This window comes from Leptonychotes weddellii, chromosome 9, assembly GCF_054177405.1.
Source record: "Leptonychotes weddellii isolate Sample4059 chromosome 9, ASM5417740v2, whole genome shotgun sequence".
NCBI lineage: Eukaryota > Metazoa > Chordata > Mammalia > Carnivora > Phocidae > Leptonychotes > Leptonychotes weddellii.
Genome location: NC_138377.1, coordinates 111,574,156 through 111,595,352, shown reverse-complemented (window position 1 = coordinate 111,595,352; position 21,197 = coordinate 111,574,156). Strand labels below are relative to the sequence as shown.

Genomic DNA, 21,197 nt, shown 5'->3' with positions numbered 1-21,197 from the left:
CTCCTATATCTGGGAGCTCTGCCGCACTTGGGCACCCCCAGTCTTTCTGTGACCCCGAGGGTCCTGAGACCACACTGTCCCAGCGAGGGTTCCACCCCCTGCTTAGCTACTGGAGCAACGTCCCTCAGTGGAGCCGACTTCTAAAAGTTCCGATTTTGTGCTCTGCTGCTTTATCACTTGCTGGTAGTCAGCTGACAGAGGCTCCCTCCGGCCGTGATCTATCCTCCTGAATATCGCCTCAGATTCACTTCTCCGCATGTCCTACCTTCCAGAAAGTGGTTGCTTTCCTATTCAGAGAGTTCCTTCTATTCTTTTCTTTGATCTCCTGTTGAGTTTGTAGGTGTTCAGAATGGTTTGATACCTATCTAGCTGAATTCCTGGGACCAGACGAAATTTAGGTCTCCTCCTCCTCCGACATCTTGCTCCTCCCCTCTCTAGTATGGTCATTTTAACAATATTCTTTAAATTCATGAGCATAGTATATCTTTCCATTTGTTTGTGTCTCCCTCAGTTTCTTTCATCAGTGTCTTACAGTTTTCAGTGTACAGGTCTTTGACCTCCTTGATTAAATTTATTTCTAGGTTTTTTTCTTTTTGATGCAATTGGAAATGAAATTGTTTTTTAAATTTCTGATAGTTCATTATTCTTCTGGATTGTCAAATATGTTGTCATGTTATTGTTCATAGTAGTCTCGTATGATCTTTTGTAGTTTTGTGGTATCAGTTGTAACTCTCCTCTTTTATTTCTGATCTATTTATTTGAGTCCTCCTATTTTTTCTTGGTGAGTCTAGCCAAAGGTTTGCCAATTTTGTTTTATCTTTTCGGAGAACCAGCTCTTAGTTTCATTGATCTTTTCTATTTTTAATCTCTATATCATTTATTTATGCTCTGATCTTTATTATTTCCTTCTTCCTATGAACTTTGGGCTTCATTTGTTCTTCTTTTTCTAGTTCCTTAAGATATAAAATTAAGTTTGTGTATTTGAGGTTTTTTTTGTTTCTTGATGTAGGCATTTTTTGCTATGAACTTCCCTCTTAGAACTGCTTTTGCTGTATCTCATAAGTTTTGGTAGGTTGATTTTTCATTTTTTCATTTTTTTAAAATTTATCTTGATTTCTTTTTTTGACTTATTGGCTGTTCAGTAGCATGTTGTTTAATTTCCACATATTTGTGAATTTTCCAGTTTCCATCCTGTAATTGATTTTTAGTGGTTTTTTTTTTGAGTCACTGTCATCATACTTTTCTTTGAACTTGTTCTTTTTAGTTCATTCATTCATTCCTTCCCTCCCTCCTTCCTTCCTCCCTCCCTCCCTCCCTTCCTTCCTTCTGTCCCTAGGCCCAGTGTGGACCTTGAACTCATGACCCTGAGATCAAGAGTTGCATGCTCTACCCAACTGAGCCAGCCAGGCGCCACTCTTTTTAGTTCTTTCAGTGTGTTTATTATGGCTGATTTGAGGTAACTGTCTGCTAAATTCAACATCTGGATCCCCTTAGAATCATTTTCTGTTTACTCCTTTTTTTCCTGAGTATGGATTACACTTTCTTGTTTTATTGCATGTTTTGTAATTTTCTTAAGTGGATGTTTTAAATAATATATTAGTAGTAACTCTGGATTCTGGTTTTTCCCCCTACCTGAGGATTATTGCTATTTCTTTTTACTTGTTTGATATTCATAGTAATTTGCCTGGACTAAAAATATGAAATCCCTTTCCTCCACAGTATGTGACCATTGATGTCTCTGTGGGGGTTTTTTCCTCCTTATTTTTGTTTTAATTTTTAAGCCTAGCTTATTAGGAATTATTCCTGTTTCTGTATAGCTTGGCAGTTGAACACCTTGAGGTATGACTTCTATCCTCTGTCAGTAGATCTGTGTGTGGGTTTAAGAAGCCCATTTAACATTTAGGCAGTTTCCAGATGTACCTTATTTTTTTCTGTTGGGCTCTGTCTTTTCTCCTGTATCCATGTGTGCAAGCTCTCTGTAAACCTAGAATTCGTAAATCGCTTGACCCCTCTCTGGTCTCCCCTGTGTTTGCTCATGACTTCCTCTCAGTCTGATATATGTAGAGAGTCTTTCAAATATCTTCCTGCTTCATAGCCCATACCTCCTTGTTAAATTTCTGGCCTATCTGCCCAATTCATTCCTTGCCTCAACCAAGAACATCCCTCAGCCTCATAAATTCATTAGCCTCTCATGTTCACTTGCAACCAAGATTATTACTAATTATTAAGTACTGGGTGTGGGTTTTTCACCTTTTGTTCTAAATCATGTCAGCCCCCTCCAGCAGTGAAGCTGCTGGTTGTTTGCACTCTGCCCTGCCATATTAGAGCTGTTATACTAACCAAGTGGGGTGGAAGGATGCGAGCCACCCCAAGTGAGCTTGTCACATATTTCTGCTCTTCTGATTGGAAGTGCCGTAGTTTTTCATGAATATATGCTTTTCCATTTGTTGAAAACTTTTGGTCAGTTTCCAGAGTACTGAAATGGTTGCTTTTGACAATTTTCTGTAATTTTATAGTTACTTTCTGGGCAGAGGATTTGGTAGCCTCCTCACTCCATCTATTGGAAGGTCCAGCTTTTCTTTTTGTTTCTTTTTTGGTTATGGTTTGCCTGGCATATGTTTTTATCACTTTATATTTAATCTATCCATGTATTTAGATTTTAAATGGATTCCTTTTATACTAGGATCTTCTGTTTAAATCCAGTCTGGTAATCTCTTTTAATCGGTGTCCTCAGGCTATTTGCTTTTAATGTTATTATTGACCTTATTAGATTTAGGCTTACTGTTTTATTATTAGTTTTCTGCTTGTCGCCTCTAATTTTGTCTCTTTATTCCCTCTTTCCTGCCTTGTATTATTCAAATATATTTTAGTATTCTATTTGAATTCATTTATTGGCTTTTGGGGCTTATCTCTTTTTATTTTATTTATTTTTTGAAGATTTTATTTATTTATTTATTTGAGAGAGAGCACACAATCTGGGGGAAGAGCAGGGGTGAGCTGAGTTTGGAGCCCAACTTCGGGCTTGACCCAAGATCATGACCTGAGCTGAAATCAAGAGTTGGACACTCAACTGACTGAGCCATCCAGGTGTCCCTGGGCTTATCTCTTTTTAAAATGTGTTTTATTTTAGTTTTTCCATTAGAAATTACATTATACATATCTTTCAAAATCTACTTGGAAATTCCTTTTGCTTTCCTCCACCAACCTTTGTGTTATACTTATCAGAAGTAGTACATCTATATACATTGAAAATCTTATCAGATAATGCTATGATTTTTGCCTTCAGCAGTCATGCATATCTTGAAACACTTAAAAGGAGAAAAGTAAATAGTCTGTTATATTTACTCAGTTATAATAACTCTTACATTTGAAGACATAATGGCTTAACTGAGAAAATTTGGTGAAAGACATAAATTTATAGATTTAAAAAGCTCAGCTAAGAGGGCCTGGCTGGCTCCATCAGTAGAGCATGTGACTCTTGATCTTGGGGTTGTGGGCCCCACATTGGGTATAGAGTTTACTTAAAAAGCTCAGCTGACCCCAGCTAGGATAAATTCAAAAAAGTCATTTACAGGTACATCATAATCAACCTGCTAACAACTAAAGTTAAAGAACAAATCTTGAAAGCACCTAAAGAAACAATGATTCAAATAGCTGTAGAGTTTTCCTTGGACATCATGGAGGCTGGAAGACAATAGAACAGCATCTTTAAAGTACTGAGAGGAAAGCATGGTCACCCCAGAATTCTGTATCTAATGAAATTAATCTTTAGGAATCACAATGATAGGAGGACACTCCCAGGTGAAGGAAAACTAAGAGAATTTGTTGTCAGCATACCTGCTCTGTGAGAAATGCTAAAAGTTTTTCAGTCTGACTGAACTGATAGAAGGAATCTTGGATTTTCAGGAGTGAAGGAAGAGTTACTTAACGAGCATCCTGTTGTCCTGGCCTTGATGCCATCTTTAGACTTGACCACTTTTGCTAGATTTACATTTGACTGAGAGTTTTCAAGTTTTTAACTTGAGCCCACACTTTGGATTCTGTTTCTTTATTTCTGCCTGATATATTGCTACCCCAGGCTTATTTCTTATTTTTTGTATTTAAGTTAGAATCTTAGATAAATTTTGACTCAATTGCTTTCTAAAAAGGTACTTCCCCTACCCCCATAAAAAAAAAAAAAAAAGAAAGAAAGAAGGAAGAGAGAGGGAAACAAACGATAAAAGACTTAAAGATAGAGAACAAACAGAGGGGTGCTGAAGGGGAGTGGGTGGGGGATGGGCTATATGGGGGATGGGTATTAAGGAGGGCACTTGATGTAATGAGCACTGAGTGTTGTATGTGGGTGATGAATCACTGAATTCTGCTCCTGAAGCCAACATTGCATATGTTATCTAACTAGAATTTGAATAAAAGTTTGAAAAAAAAATGTATTTTTGTGTTGGCTGAGCTTAAGCAAGTATATTTTTTAATCAATTATTGAAGTTAAGATGCCATATGTAGTCCTAGATTTGCAGCCTAGTATGAAATGGTCATGAAAATTATGGTTGAGTCTACCTGAGAAGCTATTTAATTTTTATTTCTCTCTTTCCCACATACTTTCACAGTTTGACAAAATCATTAATTTTCCAATCACATTATAGACAGTATTCAACTCAGTACTTTAATTGGAATAATAGCTTAAGTTTTTTTATAACAATTGAAAAGGCCAAAATAGTAAGCTACTGAGAATAATGTCCTTTTGTTGTACTCATTCATTTAATATGTGCAGTCCTGCATGTTTCAGATTTAATAAAATTCTTTTATTCATCTCACACAGGAAGTAAGAAATGTCAGCTTTTCGTTCTCCTTCCCATTCCTCAGTACTTTGACCTTTGGTACTGACATTATGTGTTTCCCTTTTTTGGTCAAAAGTGTTACTAATTTTAGTATCTGAAATATGTGTGCATGTCTGCCAAAGCAGAGTGTAAATATTGATCTGTTACCACTGTAAAAAGTAAATCATCACGTTATGGAAAATTTAGACTCATAATCACATATTATTTCCCCATCTCACAATACAATAAGGCAATGCCAAATTGAAATGGTGGGCAGCTGGGGCGCCTGGGTGGCTCAGTCGGTTAAGCGCCTGACTCTTAGTTTCGGCTCAGGTCATGATCTCAGGGTCTTGGGATCGAGCCCTGTGTAGGGCTTCCGCTCAGCGCAGAGTCTCCTTGTCCTTCTGCCTTCCCCTCTATCTCTCCTCCCACTTGTGACTGCTCATATGCTCGCTTGCACTTTCTTATAAATAAATAAATAAATAAATAAATAAATAAATAAATAAATAAATAAATCTTTATTAAAAAAATAAATGGTGGGCAATTGCAAGCTTTAGTAATTTTTGCAACCACATCAAAACACTTCTTTACACATTTAATTATTTTGTAACTAATGATTAAAATAATTTCTTTTGCTTGCTCCCATGTGATTTTTAATAGATTTTTCAAATTTCTTTCAATATGTGGTTTAATAGATACTGCAATTCAGAAGTATTGATATAATTTTAATTTTTTCATAAAAAAAATTAAGTTTTTAGCATTGGCATCACCATACTTAGAGTATAATAATCTAGAAGCACTAACATTATCTTTGACCATTTTTTTTTTTTTAAGATTTTATTTATTTGAGACAGAATGAGAGAGAGAGAGAGCTCATGAGAGGGGGGAGGGTCAGAGGGAGAAGCAGACTCCCGCCGAGCAGGGAGCCCGATGCGGGACTTGATCCCGGGACTCCAGGATCATGACCTGAGCCGAAGGCAGTCGCTTAACCGACTGAGCCACCCAGGCGCCCCTATCTTTGACCATTTTTTATTTTACTATTTTCTGTTTCTAGTCAAGCACCCCTGATGCTTTTCTTAAAATATCTCTGGAATTCTTTAAATTTGTCACACTGCCTCTGTTCTAGTCAAATGTCTACTTGTTTTCTTAGCCTAGAATCTCCTTCCATTCCACTGCTTGTATATCCATCATTCTAGTTTTTTCAAAAGAGTGCTGTTATTCTCTGTGAATCTTCAGGAGATGTCATATTCTCACTGCTGTGAGTCCAAGTCTCTCTACCCAGAATTCATTATCACTCACGTCTGCATAAAGGCCTTCATAAGGAACTTATTTCCTACTCTTCTCCCATGGGCGTCTTTGATACTGGTTTGGCTCCAAATAGCCGGTTGTGCATGCTGCATTTATATTTCACTTACGTGCCTTTCCTGATCTTTCAGCCCTACCCCCAGCCCCTGCTGGCAGCGCTGTATCCATTTTCCTTTTCAGCTTTTCAAGTGCTGGTCTCCTCCAGCACATTTTGCAGAAGTTTCTCCCACCCCTCACCTACCTCTTCTTTCTCTGACCTTCCTATCACACATCATCTCTCTTTTTTTTTTTTTTTTTTAGGATTTTATTTATTTTAGAGAGAGATCAAGAGAGCACATGTGAGTCAGGGGAGGGGCAGAGGAAGAGGAAGAGAATCTCAAGCAGACTTTGCACTGAGCCCAGAGCCCAAGGCGGGGCTCGATCTCATGACCCTGATGTCATGACCTGAGCCACCCAGGTGCCCCACACATTGTCTCTTATATGTATGGGAATTCTCAGTGGTGGAGACCTTGTCTTATTCTCTCTGCACCTGGCCCCGTGGTGTGTAGCTGATTGTTTGCACTTCTGTCCCATTTCATTCCTGTAGTAACTTTATAAAGTGAGGTGAGGAAGGTTTCTTGTTGCTATTTATCCAGTGCTAGGACATGATGATCCTTCCCTCAACTCCCTCCCCCCACACATCCCAAATTAGAGGCATTTTTTTGTGTGTGAATTAGATAGGTAGATTGGCAAGCATACCTAAATGAAATACTGTGCTAATGGAACCAAGAATGAAATTGACTCCTGTGTGCATCAGTTAGGTTCAAATAGAACAAAACTCCAATTAAGCATCACAGACTGTTCCCTGAATCCTTCCTGCCCATATTCAAATGCATATGTTGCTCAGTATTGGGGAAATTGGGCAATAAAGTATGAATTTCCCAGCACAGATCCCTTGTAATATTATAAAAATAATTAGAAATTAATATATTTTGCACTTGTATTACTTCCATTAAAAATAGTTACTAAAAATGCTCTGGGTAACAGTCTCTAACAAAGATCGACAAACTTTTTCTGTAAATGGCAAGATAGTAAGTATTTTTAAGCTTTGCAGGCCACATATGGTCTCTGCTACATATTCTTTTTTGTTTTTGTTTTTGCTGTTTTTTTTTGCCACCTTTTGGAAATGGAAAAACCAGTCTTAGCTTGCAGACAGTATAGAAGCGGGCCACCGGCCAGATTTTCCTGTGAGTCCTAGTTTGCCAACCCCTGGTCTGTAGCAGTAAGAAAAGGTAGTCTGTGTAATTGGGCATCCAATAGGGCAGAAGATTTTCTGTCCGGTAGAGAAGACATTGCTAATACTAACCCAACCCCTGAACAAACTGGGATGTGCCCAGGGGATGCAATAAAATGGCCGGAACATGGGAAACCTTACCCTGAGGGGAATGGCTCATGGAACAAGGGCAGGATTAGAGAAGGCCAAGAGACAGCCTCCGTGGACTTCAACTTGGAAGTTCCATAATGTGGAAGAAGTAGACTTGCCCTACACAGTGCTTCCTTTGGTACCTTGAGTAGATTGTACTGTCTTCACAGAGTAAACGTCCGTTCCCTAGAGATTGCTTAGCAGAGCTTACTCGGCTCAGAGAGGCTTCATGGCAGTGATTTTTCCTGAAAAGGATGAAGTACCTTGTAAAGAACTTCCCAAGCTTTAGACTTAGTGATTTGGCGTAATACAGGGACATATTGTAGTCACCATGGAACAGATTACAACTATAGGTATCATTAATGAGGGAATATTAAAATATAAATGGAAGGACTTCATTTGGATGAAATTAAATCTTCATAGGATGTGTATACTTTGAGCGGGTTTTTAAAAAAGGAACCACATGGCTGAACAGTATCCAAAAATGTTGCCTACCAACAATTTTCATCTTACTATATTCTTCACCATTGTGAAAATTTCCAAAAGACATTTTAACTCTCATTCCAGATACTTTTCTGTCTAGTTCATATAAACAAGGTGCACTTGCTGGGATACTGTAATTTGTTTTTAAGGCTCCTACTATTTACTTAGATAGAAGGTAAAATCACAAAAGTATCAAAGACCAGGTACCTAGAGGTGACTGTAATTGTTCTTTTCCCACACGAGCAACAACTTTTGATTCATCAAGCAGCAGAAACCGGGGTAATAGACTTCTGGCTCATATTCACTACTTTGTGTCTCTCCTTTCTCTAGGCGAGCACTCTTCTCCATTAAAAAAAAAAAAAAAAAAAAAACTCTAGCAGGCTAATTTAAAGACACCTACCTCTGTTGGATTATTTGCATACTTCGGCATTCATGTCTGTGGAAATTGCTACAGCTACTGATTTTATTTGTTTTGAACTGTTAACGGTATTGATTCATTTAATTTAATCAGGATGCGATTTATCTTAATTTTGATTTTGGTTGTAGAGGTTGGCGATTTGAAGGAGCTGCAGACACTAGACATTTCTACCAATCGTTTGCTAAGTTTACCCGAGAGGCTTCACCTGTGCCTTTCCCTGCAGTACCTCACCGTGGACCGCAATCGTCTACGGTGCGTGCCGCGTCATCTCTGCCACCTGCCCAGCCTCAATGAGCTCTCCATGGCTGGAAACCGTCTCGCATTTTTGCCACTTGGTAAGTGATCGTGTTCATCTGGCAAAGCAAAAAAGCCAAAGACTAAGACGGAAAGCCTTTGTGTCCTTGACTAGGAAGGATAGGGTAGTTGCCTTCTTTCTGTTTATCCCTGAATTGCCTCTCTAAATCCATTTTTGTAGTGAACAAAGCATCAGTCCCAGTTAACGAAGTTTATTTCAGTCTGGGATTTCATATTTTAAAACAGAAATCTGTGCATAAATGTCGTTTAGGGACAAAATATAGGCGATATGAGATGATTTACTCTAAAAAAGGAATGAAAGCATATGTGTATGTATTATATATATGTAAGACCATAAAATTGATGGGGGGTATTGAATAATATGAAAGGACAGCTACTGGTACAAAGATACCTGTCTAGATGTTGAATTCTACATAGAAAAATTTGTATTGGGTATCCTAATGATTAATATTGTTGGATAACCAGACTACACAATTTTAAAAACTTTACAATTGGCTGAACTCCCTGCTGAGCTAGAAATGTCACACTGGCTAACAAATAACATATTATTCACTGTAGGTTTCTGTAGCAGGCCCATTTTAATAAAAGAATACATTTATTTTCACTGAGAATTGAACTATTTTGTTAACTTGTAAGAAACAAAGGTGCCATTTAAAAAAAATTAAAATATGAGGCCCTGCAGAACCCTAAGCTGTCATAGTAAGCCTCCTATGATTTTACTCATAAAAGCATTTTTTATTAATGAATAATTTATCCCTGATGGCAGTGAAGTGAATAATTTACTAGTCTCTGAGAAGAAATATTTTCTACCATAATACAGTACACATATTATTTTCAATTAAAAATAACTGGGAAATGTGAAAATCAATTTGAATAATACCAAATAATTATCCAATTTAAAAAGATTACTTTTCTATAAATATAATTAAATTCTATACTTATAAAATTAGCAAAATGAAATAAAACCATTTCAGAAGCAAGTTACATTTCTAAGAAACCAGAGCTTTCTTTTAAGTGAGAAAAATATCAAATATAAATAGATTAAAAAAATAAAAGTACCTGCTGGTTTAATCACAGGTTATAAAACAATTACAGCAGTGAAGCACCAACCTACAAATCGAGAGATCCAGGTTCTAACCTGGTTCCCCCCACCTCACAGTGCATGACCTGGAGTAAATCACTAAAACCTCTCTGGGCTTCATTTACCTTATCCATATAAACCAGAAATAATAACATTTATCCTGTTGACTTTGGAGTTATTTTGAAGTCCAATAAGATAGCGTGTATGTAAGAACTCTAAAGCACTGTACAAATGCAGATGACTCAGCTGAGGAGATAGAACTTGTGGATTATCATATCCTGCTTTTTAAAAGTTCCGTCCTCCTTCTCATATTCATACCTTCTGTAGGAACCCCCAGACTTGTATTTACCACTTCTAGGAGCTGTTGCCTGTACCAATGCTGACTCCCTACCAAGGGATGGCTAGGATGGCGCAGTCGACGCTGATCGGTGAATCAGGGAAGGGAGGGGGGAGGGAAGTAAAGGATGTGATGATTTGATCTGCGTGGTGTAGAACTCAGCGGTCTAACGTCAGCATTCAAGGTAAAGCTAGACGCCCCATTACAGGCAACCATGCTTTGACTCTCAGGCATTCCTGGAAACAGATTCGCTTGTTAAGTCTGGAGTTGCCCATACTATTGTTCATAGAATTATTATTATTACTGTTGTTGTTACTACTGGCCACATCAATAAGGAGTGTCTCCATGAGTAATACTACTGCAACTCTTTGTAAGAACAATCATTTATTGAATTAGGTATTCTGTTAGGCACGGTACAGAGGCTCTCTAATTTAATTATTACAGAACCTGTTATTACAAAACCTATTGACAACTTGTTTACAGATGAGGAAATTGAGATTCAGAGAAGTTAAGTAACCCACCCAGAATCACAGCTAGTGAGAGACAGAATTGAGTTTCAGACTCTGTCTGATTCTAAACTCCACATTCTTTCCACCTTGACATGCTATCTCCACATCCCAGGCACGATCCCTCTGCAAAGGGACCTCATTTGCAATAGGGCTGAACTTGGGGCACCTGGGTGGCTCATTTGGATAAGCACCCAACTCTTGATTTCAGCTCAGGTCATGATCTCAGGGTTGTGACATCAAGCCCCACGTCAGGCTCTGTGCTGGGCATGGAGCCTGCTTAAGATTGTCTCTCTGCCCCTCCACCTACCCCTCTCTCCCTCCTCTAAAAAAAAAAAAAGAAAAGAAAAAAGGAATAGGGCTGAACCATACTGAGCATCTTTCTAATTGTATAGCCACCTCCAGTGTCAAATTCGGGCAGCCATTTTGTATTGAAATACTCATATGGACACTCTAGTTGGCCCAATTCAATCTCTGTCTCTACGCACTTAGCAGGGTCTGTCTGCCAGAGGGTATAGCTTTGTCTCACCTACCCACTCTGGACACCAGCCAGGTGCTCCCAGTTACTTATTTCTAATCTATCATCAGCAGGTCCTACAACAAGAAAAATCTTATAAAAGCTTAGGCCAGAGACCTGTTATCTAGTTCTTTCTTGGTGTTAGCCATTCTTCTTACTTTGCCTGGCCCCTTCAACCTCCATGGAGTTCCTGATTCCTTAATTTTATGCTGTTCACAACTTGTTTTTCTTGTCTTCTTGTTTCTTCCATCAGATATGCTTTGTCTCAAGTCTAAACCATTCATCAGCAACTGACTACATCCTGCCTATGGCTATGATCCACAGCCCTGTTCTCACGTCCAGAGGTACACTTACCAGAATGCCATCTAGCTCAAGAGCTCGGGTTCTGCCTAGAATCCCGTGTACAGTCGGACTTTTTCAACTAAATGAATCTTGTTTACCAGTCTTTAGCCTGTGGGTCCTGTCTCAAGTCCAGCCGGGCTCTATGCCCTTCACCTTGCCTGTTCTCCCTACCTCACTGTAGTTCATCCAGCTATGGCTCCTTATTGCCATGGTCATTTGCCACTCTGCTAACCTGTCGTTTTAGTAGTGACACAGCCAAGCACATTCTGTGGTGGTGGTGGCAGCGATGCTGGGAGAAGAGAGAAGCCATTGCAACAGGAACTCGATGGCTCTCGGTTTGTAGTGCCGAGGAGTAACCTTGTGGATCATGCTGAATGCCTGCAGCAGCAGATGGCGGGCGTGGCAGTGGCTAGTGCCAGGTGATAGAAATGATCGTTAGGTAGAAGGTAGAGTCCACGACACATTGCCTGGCTGCTCTTCTGCTTTGGCACCTCAGTCATGTATTTGCTGGGGCATCTTCTGTGTGCCCTGTGGTAAGTGCTGGTGTGGGCGAGGATGTGGGCGTCTCTTCTTCAGCACTGGGGTTCAGTGGTGAGTAGAGCCTTGCAGATTGCTCTCTGTCTCTAGGGGTCTTGTCACCCCCAAAACCTTGCCTCTGTGTTTGGAGAGATTTTCCTTTGTGAACTGGTCGATATGGTGTCAAAGAGCATGAGAGGCAGGAGGATCTGCTCTGGGTTCTGAGGAGGGTCCCTCGCATCATCGAGGTGACCACAGCTCTCCAGCCTGGGGCCACGGACAGCCCAGGAGATGGAAGTGGTTTCACATTCCTCACAAGGCTCATGGCCCTGGCAGGACACAGGCCTGTGGGTAAGGGTTGATTTTACCAGAAAAAGACATACAAGCAAGAGGAGGAGGTTAAAAATTGTCCACTTAGAAAGAAACAGGCTGACTGAAGCAGTGCTCAGCCCTGGTCTCAGACTGATTCTTTGAGAACAGCAGGAGCCCAAGGTTAGGAAGCAAATACGAGCACTAGTGGCCTTTCTCCCCTGTTATACTGGGTGAACCTTTGTAAAGAAGTGGGTGAGACCGCCAGAGAGGGCTTCGGGAAATTGGAGACAGGATAATCTGTGAAGATGATGAAAATGAATCTGACAGAAATACCAGCAATCTTCTTCATGTTGTTTTTCGGTTTTGTGGGAGTTTTTGTTTTCCTTTTTGTTTTTTAATACCACGAAGGTGGTTTTGGAAAAGGGGTTCAATTAGATCTTTCGGAGAAAAATAATTAAATCCATAGCTGTCCTTCCACAGAGTCTGTGCACTTGAAACCTTTCTTTGAACTCCTTTCTGATAAACAAAAGCTGTCTAATGCTATGAACTATGGCGGACAGAGTCAAATGAAGCATGCGGCTGCAGGCACTGCCTTTCCTCAGACAACTGAACTGTTCTTGGAAACCTAGCAAATAGGGATGTCTCTTTACAGTAGTTAGGAGATACTGTGTGTATACATGCACACACACACACAACTAAAGTTTTCAAATAGAAGTCTCTTATGTTTAAACGTGATTCTGTGAGCATAGTACAGGAACTTGAAGGCTTATGAAATGGGTGCTATAATATCTCTGCCCGGGATTGGACATAGGAATCCTATTTGGGGGAGTTACTTACAGAATTTGGTTGCTCACCAAAGAAGGTTGTCTTAGAAGAAAAGCGAGTTTTTATCTCTGGCTTCATGGGGAAAAAAAAAAAAAGAATGTCATGTTTCAGCATCTTCAAAAAGCAACTACAGAAGGTATATATAGGGTGACTTAAATAATGTGTAAGACTAGCTAAGCCATAACACTCTTCGAGGACATTCTTTTAAAGATGAAAAGATGCATCAAGAAAGAAGAATGCTCCTACTCTAATGATACCATGATAATTGAGTGACAGATCAGTCTACAAACAGAAGCTTTGTCCACAGTGGTGACTATCGGTGAGGAGGAGAGGGAAACTAATCACTTGAGTCTCATGCTATGATATTTACTAGAGGTTTTGAAATGAGAGTATTTGTTGTTGATTTAATAGAGTTCTGCATACTAAATAGTTCTCAGAGTAGTGACTCACTCACCTCTGGGCTTCTGAAAGGTAGGAAAATACAAAGGAAAGGGTTTTTTTCCTCTAAGTCTTTTTTACCAGGTATTCCTGGTCTCTCTTGTATAATTAATAAGCCTGATTATTCAGTAATGTTCACAATTTATTTAATGATGAATAAAAGATATAAGTACTGTGAGGTTGCCCAGGCACAAATTGGCTATGGAAGAGCATCCTTTAGTTAGCCCCCAGGAAGTGCTGTGTCATCAAACTCAATGTTAGTAACTCCTGTAGTTTAAGAAAATGAGAAGACAAAAGTTATCCCCACGTGAGAAGGTAGAATTTTTTAAAGATTTTTATTTATTTATTTGAGAGAGAGAGAGAGCATGAGTGGCAGGGAGGGGCAGAGGGAGAGGGAGAAGAAGATTCCCCACTGAGCAGGGAGTCCCGTGTGGGGCCTGATCGCAGGACCCTGAGATCATGACCTGAGCTGAAGGCAGACGCTTAACTGACTGAGCCACTCAGGCGCCCCACCAGGTGGAATTTTTGCCTGTTAGAAAAACAGTGAACGAATTCTTAACCAAGAACATTTGGCAAATGACACTGAGATAAATAGAATATTCTAGTACATAAACTACCATGTACTGAAGCCAAAACTTAGTGGAGAATAGCTTCCTACTAACAGGAAACTATTTGGGTTTCTAAACCAGTCCTAGAGCTGGTCCTTGGAGACTTTGACAGGGAGGTAAAACTGGCCTTTTATCACATAACAGGCGATCACTTCAGTTTTCTGTAGTAGTTGTAGTTGCTTTTTCCTTTATAGGGATTAGATACCTTGTCTAGAAAAAACAAAACAGTTTATGCCAAGTAGGGTGCAGTTTTAGAAAGTAGCTTCTAGGCATTTTCAAAACTTACGCTGAAGTCCCTTCTTTCATTGCAAATGGCGTATTAGACACAAATCTGTTAACTATACTTGGTTTTTCTATTGCTTCTTGTTCTTTTTTGCTCTGTATCAGCTTAGAAAGTCAGGAAGAGAATTGCTCTTTCCTATTTTTTAAGAAAATAATTCAGTCCAAGCAAAGCCAGTATGGAAACTAGATGGAAACCAGGTAATAATTCTGTAATCTCAGACTTAGAGATGAATGTAAACTGTACTTTGCTGAACCATGAATGTATTTGATCTGCAGTTTGAAGAACTACTGCCTTAAGGTCATTGTTTAATGGGAACTATTTGCAAAGTTGTGTAGCCTTAAATAAGTCTCAGTGCTTAAAGCGTTTGTTCTAGTACAGATCAGAAATCCCAGTGGTTGGAACTAGTCCTGTGTTTGAGTGGAAGTCATGACGACTACTTTCCAAGGAGAGACCCAAACATTCCACTAAAATCTTGTTCTCATCCGTGTTCTGTGGGGATTGTTGGATACGTCTCTAATCAAAGGCATAATGAAAAAGGAGAAAAAAAGGGTTTGAAAAGAAGGCTCAAAAACTAGTAATGGGAAAAAGTGAGAGAGAGTTATTCTGTTAATTAAAGCCCATGCAGACCTTGTTTCAGGAATAAAGTTATTATGACTTGTATTTCTTCAAGAAAATGGATATTCAGTGCTCTTTTTTGGACTCTGTCTTCTTGCAAGTATTTGTAACAAAAATTGTTTATTTGTCTTCGTGCTGCTTACTCATCTGACCCTTTTCCACTGTCTTAATGATACCTCTGCTTTGTTTTTCTTTCATCACATTGGGTCTTTGCTGTTGCCTTAAGGTTTTCTTAGGAAGTTAGTATGGTTATTTAATATGGTTTCTGTAGCATGGGCCAACATTGACTGTACTGTGCTAATGTGTGAAGAGAAAAGTCACCTAGAGTATATTTTTCTCTAAAGTTTTGGAAGAGGATTTGGGGATGAGGAAGTGATTAATACGAAAAAGTTAGCCCTGTTTTCTTAAATACCAGTTTAAAGCAAGAGAGAACTGCTGCTCATTCTTTAAAGGGTACAAATGTGATATTGTTCTAATGTCCATACCACCCAAAGCAGCCTACAGATTCAGTACAATTCCTATCAAAATACCAATGACATTTTTCATAGAACTAGAAAAAATAATCCTAAAATTTATATGGAACCACAAAAGACCCCGAATAGCCAAAGCAATCCTGAGAAAAGAACAAAGCTGGAAGTATCATGCTACCTGATTTCAAACCATGTTACAAAGCTGTAATAATCAAAACGGTTTGGCATGGGCACAAAAACAGATGCATAAATCAATAGAATAGAGTAGAAAGCCCAGAAATAAACCCACACTTACATGGCCAGTTAATTTCCGACAGAGTGGGCAAGAATATACAGTGAAGAAAAGATAGTCTCTTCAAGAAATGGTATTAGGAAAACTGTTATAGCAACATGCAAAAGAATGAAACTGGGCCACTTTCTTATATCATAAATGAAAATAAACTCAGGGGGCCCCTGGGTGGCTCAGACGTTAAGCGTCTGCCTTCGGCTCAGGTCGTGATCCCGGAGTTCTGGGATCGAGTCCCGCATCGGGCTCCCTGCTCTGCGGGAGCCTGCTTCTCCCTCTCCCACTCCCCCTGCTTGTGTTCCCTCTCTCGCTGTGTCTCTCTCTGTCAAATAAATAAATAAAATCTTTAAAAAAAAAAAAAAAAAAAGAAAATAAACTCAGAATAGATTAAAGACTTAGATATAAGACCTTAAAGCATAAAACACCTAGAAGAAAACATAGGCAGTTAACCGCTTTGACATTCGTTTTGGTGATTTTTTTTTTTTTTTTTTTGGATCTGTCTCCTTAGGCAAAAATAAACAAATGAGATTGTATCAAACTAAAAGTTTTTGCACAGTGAAGGAAACCACCAAAAAAAATGAAAAGGAAACCTACTGAATGGGAGAAGATATTTGCAAATGATGTATCTGATAAAGGGTTCACATCCAAAATATATAAAGAGCTCCTAAAACTCAATATCAAAAAATAAACTGATTAAAAAATGGGCAAAGGGCCTGAATAGACATTTGTCCAAAGAAGACATCCAGATGGCAAACCAGACACATGAAAAAATGCTCAACATCATTCATCATCAGGGAAATGCAAATCAAAACCACAGTTTGATATATCACCTCACACCTGTCAGAATGGCTAGCATCAAAAAGATAAGAAATAACAAGTGTTGACTAGGATGTGGAGAAAAGGGAACCCTGTGCACTGTTGGTGGGAATGTAAATTGGTACAGCCACTCTGGAAAATGGTATGGTTGTTCCTCAAAAAATTAAAAATAGAAGTATATTATGACCCAGCAATTCCACTTCTAGGTATTTATCCAAAGAAAAGGAAAACACTAATTCAGAAAGACATATGTACCCTTATGTTCATTGCAGCATTATTTACAATAGCTAAGATATGAGAGCCACCTAAGTGTCTATTGATAGATGAATAGATAAGGAAGATGTAATATGTACATACAACGGAATATTAGTCATAAAAAGAATGAAATCTTGCTATTGGTGACAACATCGATGGACCTAGAGGGTATTATGCTAAGTGAAATAAGTCAGAGAAAGACAAATACTGTATGAATTCACTTATATGTGGAATCTAAAAAACAGCACAAACAGTCTAACAAACTTATAAACTATGTATGAGTTTTGTTCATAAATACAGAGAACATAGATTGCTACAGAGAATAAACTTATGGTTGCCAGAGTAGAGGGGGTGGAGTGATGGACACAATAGGTGAAGGGGATTAAGAGGTACAGTCTTCCAGTAATAAAATAAATAACACACAGTGATGTAATGTACAGCATAGGAAATACGAGATTTTATTTATTTTTGAGAGAGAGAGAGCACGCGCACAGGCATGGGGCAGAGGGAGAGGGAGAAACAGGCTCCCTGTTGAGCAGAGAGCCCAATGCAGGGCTCCAACCCAGGACCCTGGGATCATGACCTGAGCCGAAGGCAGACACTTCACTGACTGAGCCACCCAGGCGCCCCAGCATAGGAAATATAGTAATACAGATGTGAAGTTTAGAAAAATAAGTAGTAGGAGCGCTAGATCTTTGAGCAGAATCTTTGCCAGCAAAGTTTTCGTTAATTTGATTTTGGAACTCAGAGTTTTTAAAATAGTGACAAGAATGTACAGTCCTAGGAAAATCTGGAAGATGTTGTCAGTGGACTCTAAAGCAAACACCTGGAGTTTCTATCAGTCATAGTTTTCAGTAAAAGTCTTCAGTTTTGGGGGGCAGGAAAAAAACAGGTACAAGGCCAGCTGGGCAACAGCTCAGGATGAGATGCAAAATGAAGACATTGTTTTCTCCACGCCGGCGGCCGCGGCACTCAAAGACTCACTGTTGTAATTCTTGAGTCTGCTGGACCGTCGGCATGAAGTCTCCTTCTCTGGGATCTTCTCTGAGGGAATTCTTGGTATTTCTTGAAATTACTGCTGTAAATCTGTAAGTCAGAACTACCGTTACTAGTTATCTGGTCTTTTAAGGGGAGCAAAGGGGAAAAAAAAAAGATCAAAAAATAAAGGAAGCAAAGGGATATTTTGTTCATCAGGTATCTCCTTGGCCGTATATCCTCACATCACACCTGGATGCTTGGGCACAGTGCCTGTCCTCTGGCACCCACACCACCCACACCTATGCAGCTCACTGGGGAGTATCGCCTCCTACGTGATGTGGGAGTTCCCTGCTTATATGGAAATCATGTGTTTGGGGAGGCTGTCGAGCTAACGTCATGGTGAACCAGGCCATCTGCTTTTAAATTCTGGGTCTGCCATTTAATTGCTGTGTGATCCTGGGCTTAAAAAGGCTAATTAATCTGTCAGAGTCTTAGGAACAGGGCAAAATGAATACCTACTTCATAGCACTGTTGCGAGAATTAAATAAGATCCATTTAAAACACTATCACTCATAAGTACTATGTAAGCATGTGGTCACCATGAGCTATTTTGATTGTTTTGCTAGACTGTTAGAAAGGGTTGGGCGCCTGGGTGGCTCAGTCGTTAAGCATCTGCCTTCTGCTCAGGTCATGATCTCAGGGTCCTGGGATCGAGTCCCACCCACATCGGGCTCCCTCCTCGGTGGGAAGCCTGCTCTCCCTCTCCCACTCCCGCTGCTTGTGTTCCTGCTCTCGCTATCTCTGTCTCTATCAAATAAATAAATAAAATCTTAAAAGGAAAAAAAAGAAAGGGTTGGGACTGTGTGTGTCTTCACTTTTGTACCCCAAGCATCTAGTACAGTGTCTGGCTCATTGCTCGTTATAATTTCTTTGTCACCTGAACTATGCAACACAAATAGAGATGCTGAAAAAAAAAAAAAGAATTAGAGATGCTGATGCTTGCATATTTAAACCAACAGCAAAAGAAGCCTTCAGTCATTCAAATTCATTAAAATCTATTTATTTTAACAGTTGTTGATGATCTATGTAGAAAGCATCTTATTGAATTATAATTCACTGTGAAATCTTTGTACAAGTTGAGTAGATCAGAAAGAATATGATTATGTAAAAGATTTAATGGAGTATGTGTGCATATGTTTAAAGAAAACACTGTATGTCAACTGTGCTTCAATAATTAAAAAAGAAACTAACATTTAAAAAAAAAAGTCATTCTTCTGGAAAAGTGGTTGAAAGGTTCTCTTCATAAAAGCCATGTAGGTAAATTTTTAAACTTGTTTTAAAGACGATTTTGGAATACACTGTATATTACTCTGAATTCACTGTAAAGAAACCCACATTTTAAAATTACATTAAAAATGTAATCATGACTAGTAATACATCTGACTGATTGAACTATGATACTTGATGTGACATGGACAGTCTTGCAAACAACCTTTGTGGGTTGATGTTGTAGTTTCTGTTACCCCATCATTTTGTGGAAGAGCATACATCATTCACCTTCTGATAAAATAAATGAGTTTCATACTGGTAAGTGTGCAGTAAACAGATCCTATGAAGTTCTGGCCCATGCTGTCATCCTGCGCTTGCTTTTACAGCATAGTTAAAAGAGCAGTAACCTAGATACATAGGAGCTTTTGTTCCATCTTCAGCCATGTGGACTGCATATGCCAGGGCCTTGAAGTTGAAAAAAAAAAAGAATTGGAGTTTGTGCAAGACGGCTAGCTTTTGCTAATTTCTAAGTTAACAATACTTTGATGTGTGCATCTGGAAAAAAAGGGGAAACATTTTAGACACAGTACAGCCCTTTTAAAAGCCACATGAAAAAGTTCTTTGTTGCTTTAGCATCTATGCATATGGACAACTTCCTTGCTTTATAAAGTTCAAGTACTGAGCATTTTTGCACAGGAACTTTAAAAAATATTATTACCTGGAAATTTATTGCAAGGTAGTAGTATATTAAAATTAATGGAAGGAAGAAAACAAACCAGCTTGTTAGCTAGTACACAAATGGTCTCTTCCAAAGTTAATTATCGAGTGAAGATTTTTCTCTCTCAAGAACAGAAGAAATATTTCAAAGCTTTTTCAGACAGAAATACTTACATTTCAGCCTCATTATGATTATAAAATGCCATTCCATTGTGCTTGGGGTTTTGCCAGCGGAAGGGTCTTTGGCCGAGAGCATGCTCTCATGAGACTGTCACAGCTCTGCCCGGACAGCCTGTGGTCTTGCCGGGGGTTTAGGGGTCTTGGCCTGGCCAGTAGGCTGTGCTGGGTCAGCTAAAGCAAGAGCTGCCTGCTTCTCTTTATGATCTTGCACTCTGTTTTGTGATCCTCTCTTTACATTCACAGGAGAGAGGTAAAAGACTAAGATATATCGGGAACCAGTTATTATGCAAGGGATCAGGCTTGGTGTTGTATACATTGTTGAGGCTTCTTGACAAGCCTGTGAGATAAGTATTACTGTCTGGTTTTGCAGAGGAGGTAACAGGCTAGGAGCGTTTGATTTGCCCCTGTCCCTGTGTCTTGAAGCAGTTAGGAAGTAGAAAGCCAGGATTCAGACTCCGTTCTGACTCCATAGCCCACCACATCCTGTACTCTGTATGAGATTGTGTTATTTGGGAAGGTTAAGTGTCTATATTAAATATTCATGTCCGTGTGGTGTTACACTTACTACTGTGTGATAGATTTGATCACAACTGAGTCATGTTTTCTTTCAGCTTCGGTAGAAAATCATTCATTCCATTAAGGGCATATATAAAAAAGAACATTCCCTAAAGCAGTCAGGAGTTACAAAAAGAATTCTCTGGAATATCGAAAAATCTAAGATAAGATCGAAACCATATAGTATTTTTAAATCACTGACTCTTCATTTTTTCCCCTATAAAACTAGGGTAGGAAAGAAGACAAAACCATGTAGGAAGTAGCCAGTGTCAGCTTTTATTTAATTTTGTATTATGATCCTTGCATGTAGCCTCTTTTCATTTGCACAAGCTCTTTTGTGTGTATTAGAGGGGAGAGGTGCTTCCTCTGTCATGTCCCATTTTGTGTCCTTGACTCAAGGGGATGAATCACTGTCTCTAGAGGCTGTTGCCTCCAACTCTTTTCTGTGCAATTAAACTATAGAAAAGTGTTAGTGCCTTTTGCTGCATGCCAAGGAGAATTCTCTCTTAATTGGCCTTCTGCTGTAGGGCCACACTTCCAAATATGTCACCTAT

At 39.2% G+C, this 21,197-nt stretch overlaps 1 protein-coding gene across 6 annotated transcripts in view; it reads left to right on the top strand.

Annotated features, from left to right (window-relative positions):
* LRRC28 (leucine rich repeat containing 28) overlaps positions 1-21,197 on the top strand; it is a 157,123-nt gene that overhangs the window by 90,690 nt on the left and 45,236 nt on the right. For 4 of the 6 annotated variants that reach the window (XM_031033521.2, XM_006738283.3, XM_081831578.1 and 1 more), the window contains exon 6: positions 8,551-8,757. The exons of the other annotated variants lie outside the window; for them this stretch is intronic. In XM_031033521.2, the coding sequence (XP_030889381.2) occupies positions 8,551-8,757 (207 nt within the window). The remainder of the gene's footprint in view (positions 1-8,550; positions 8,758-21,197) is intronic. 6 annotated transcript variants of the gene reach the window in all.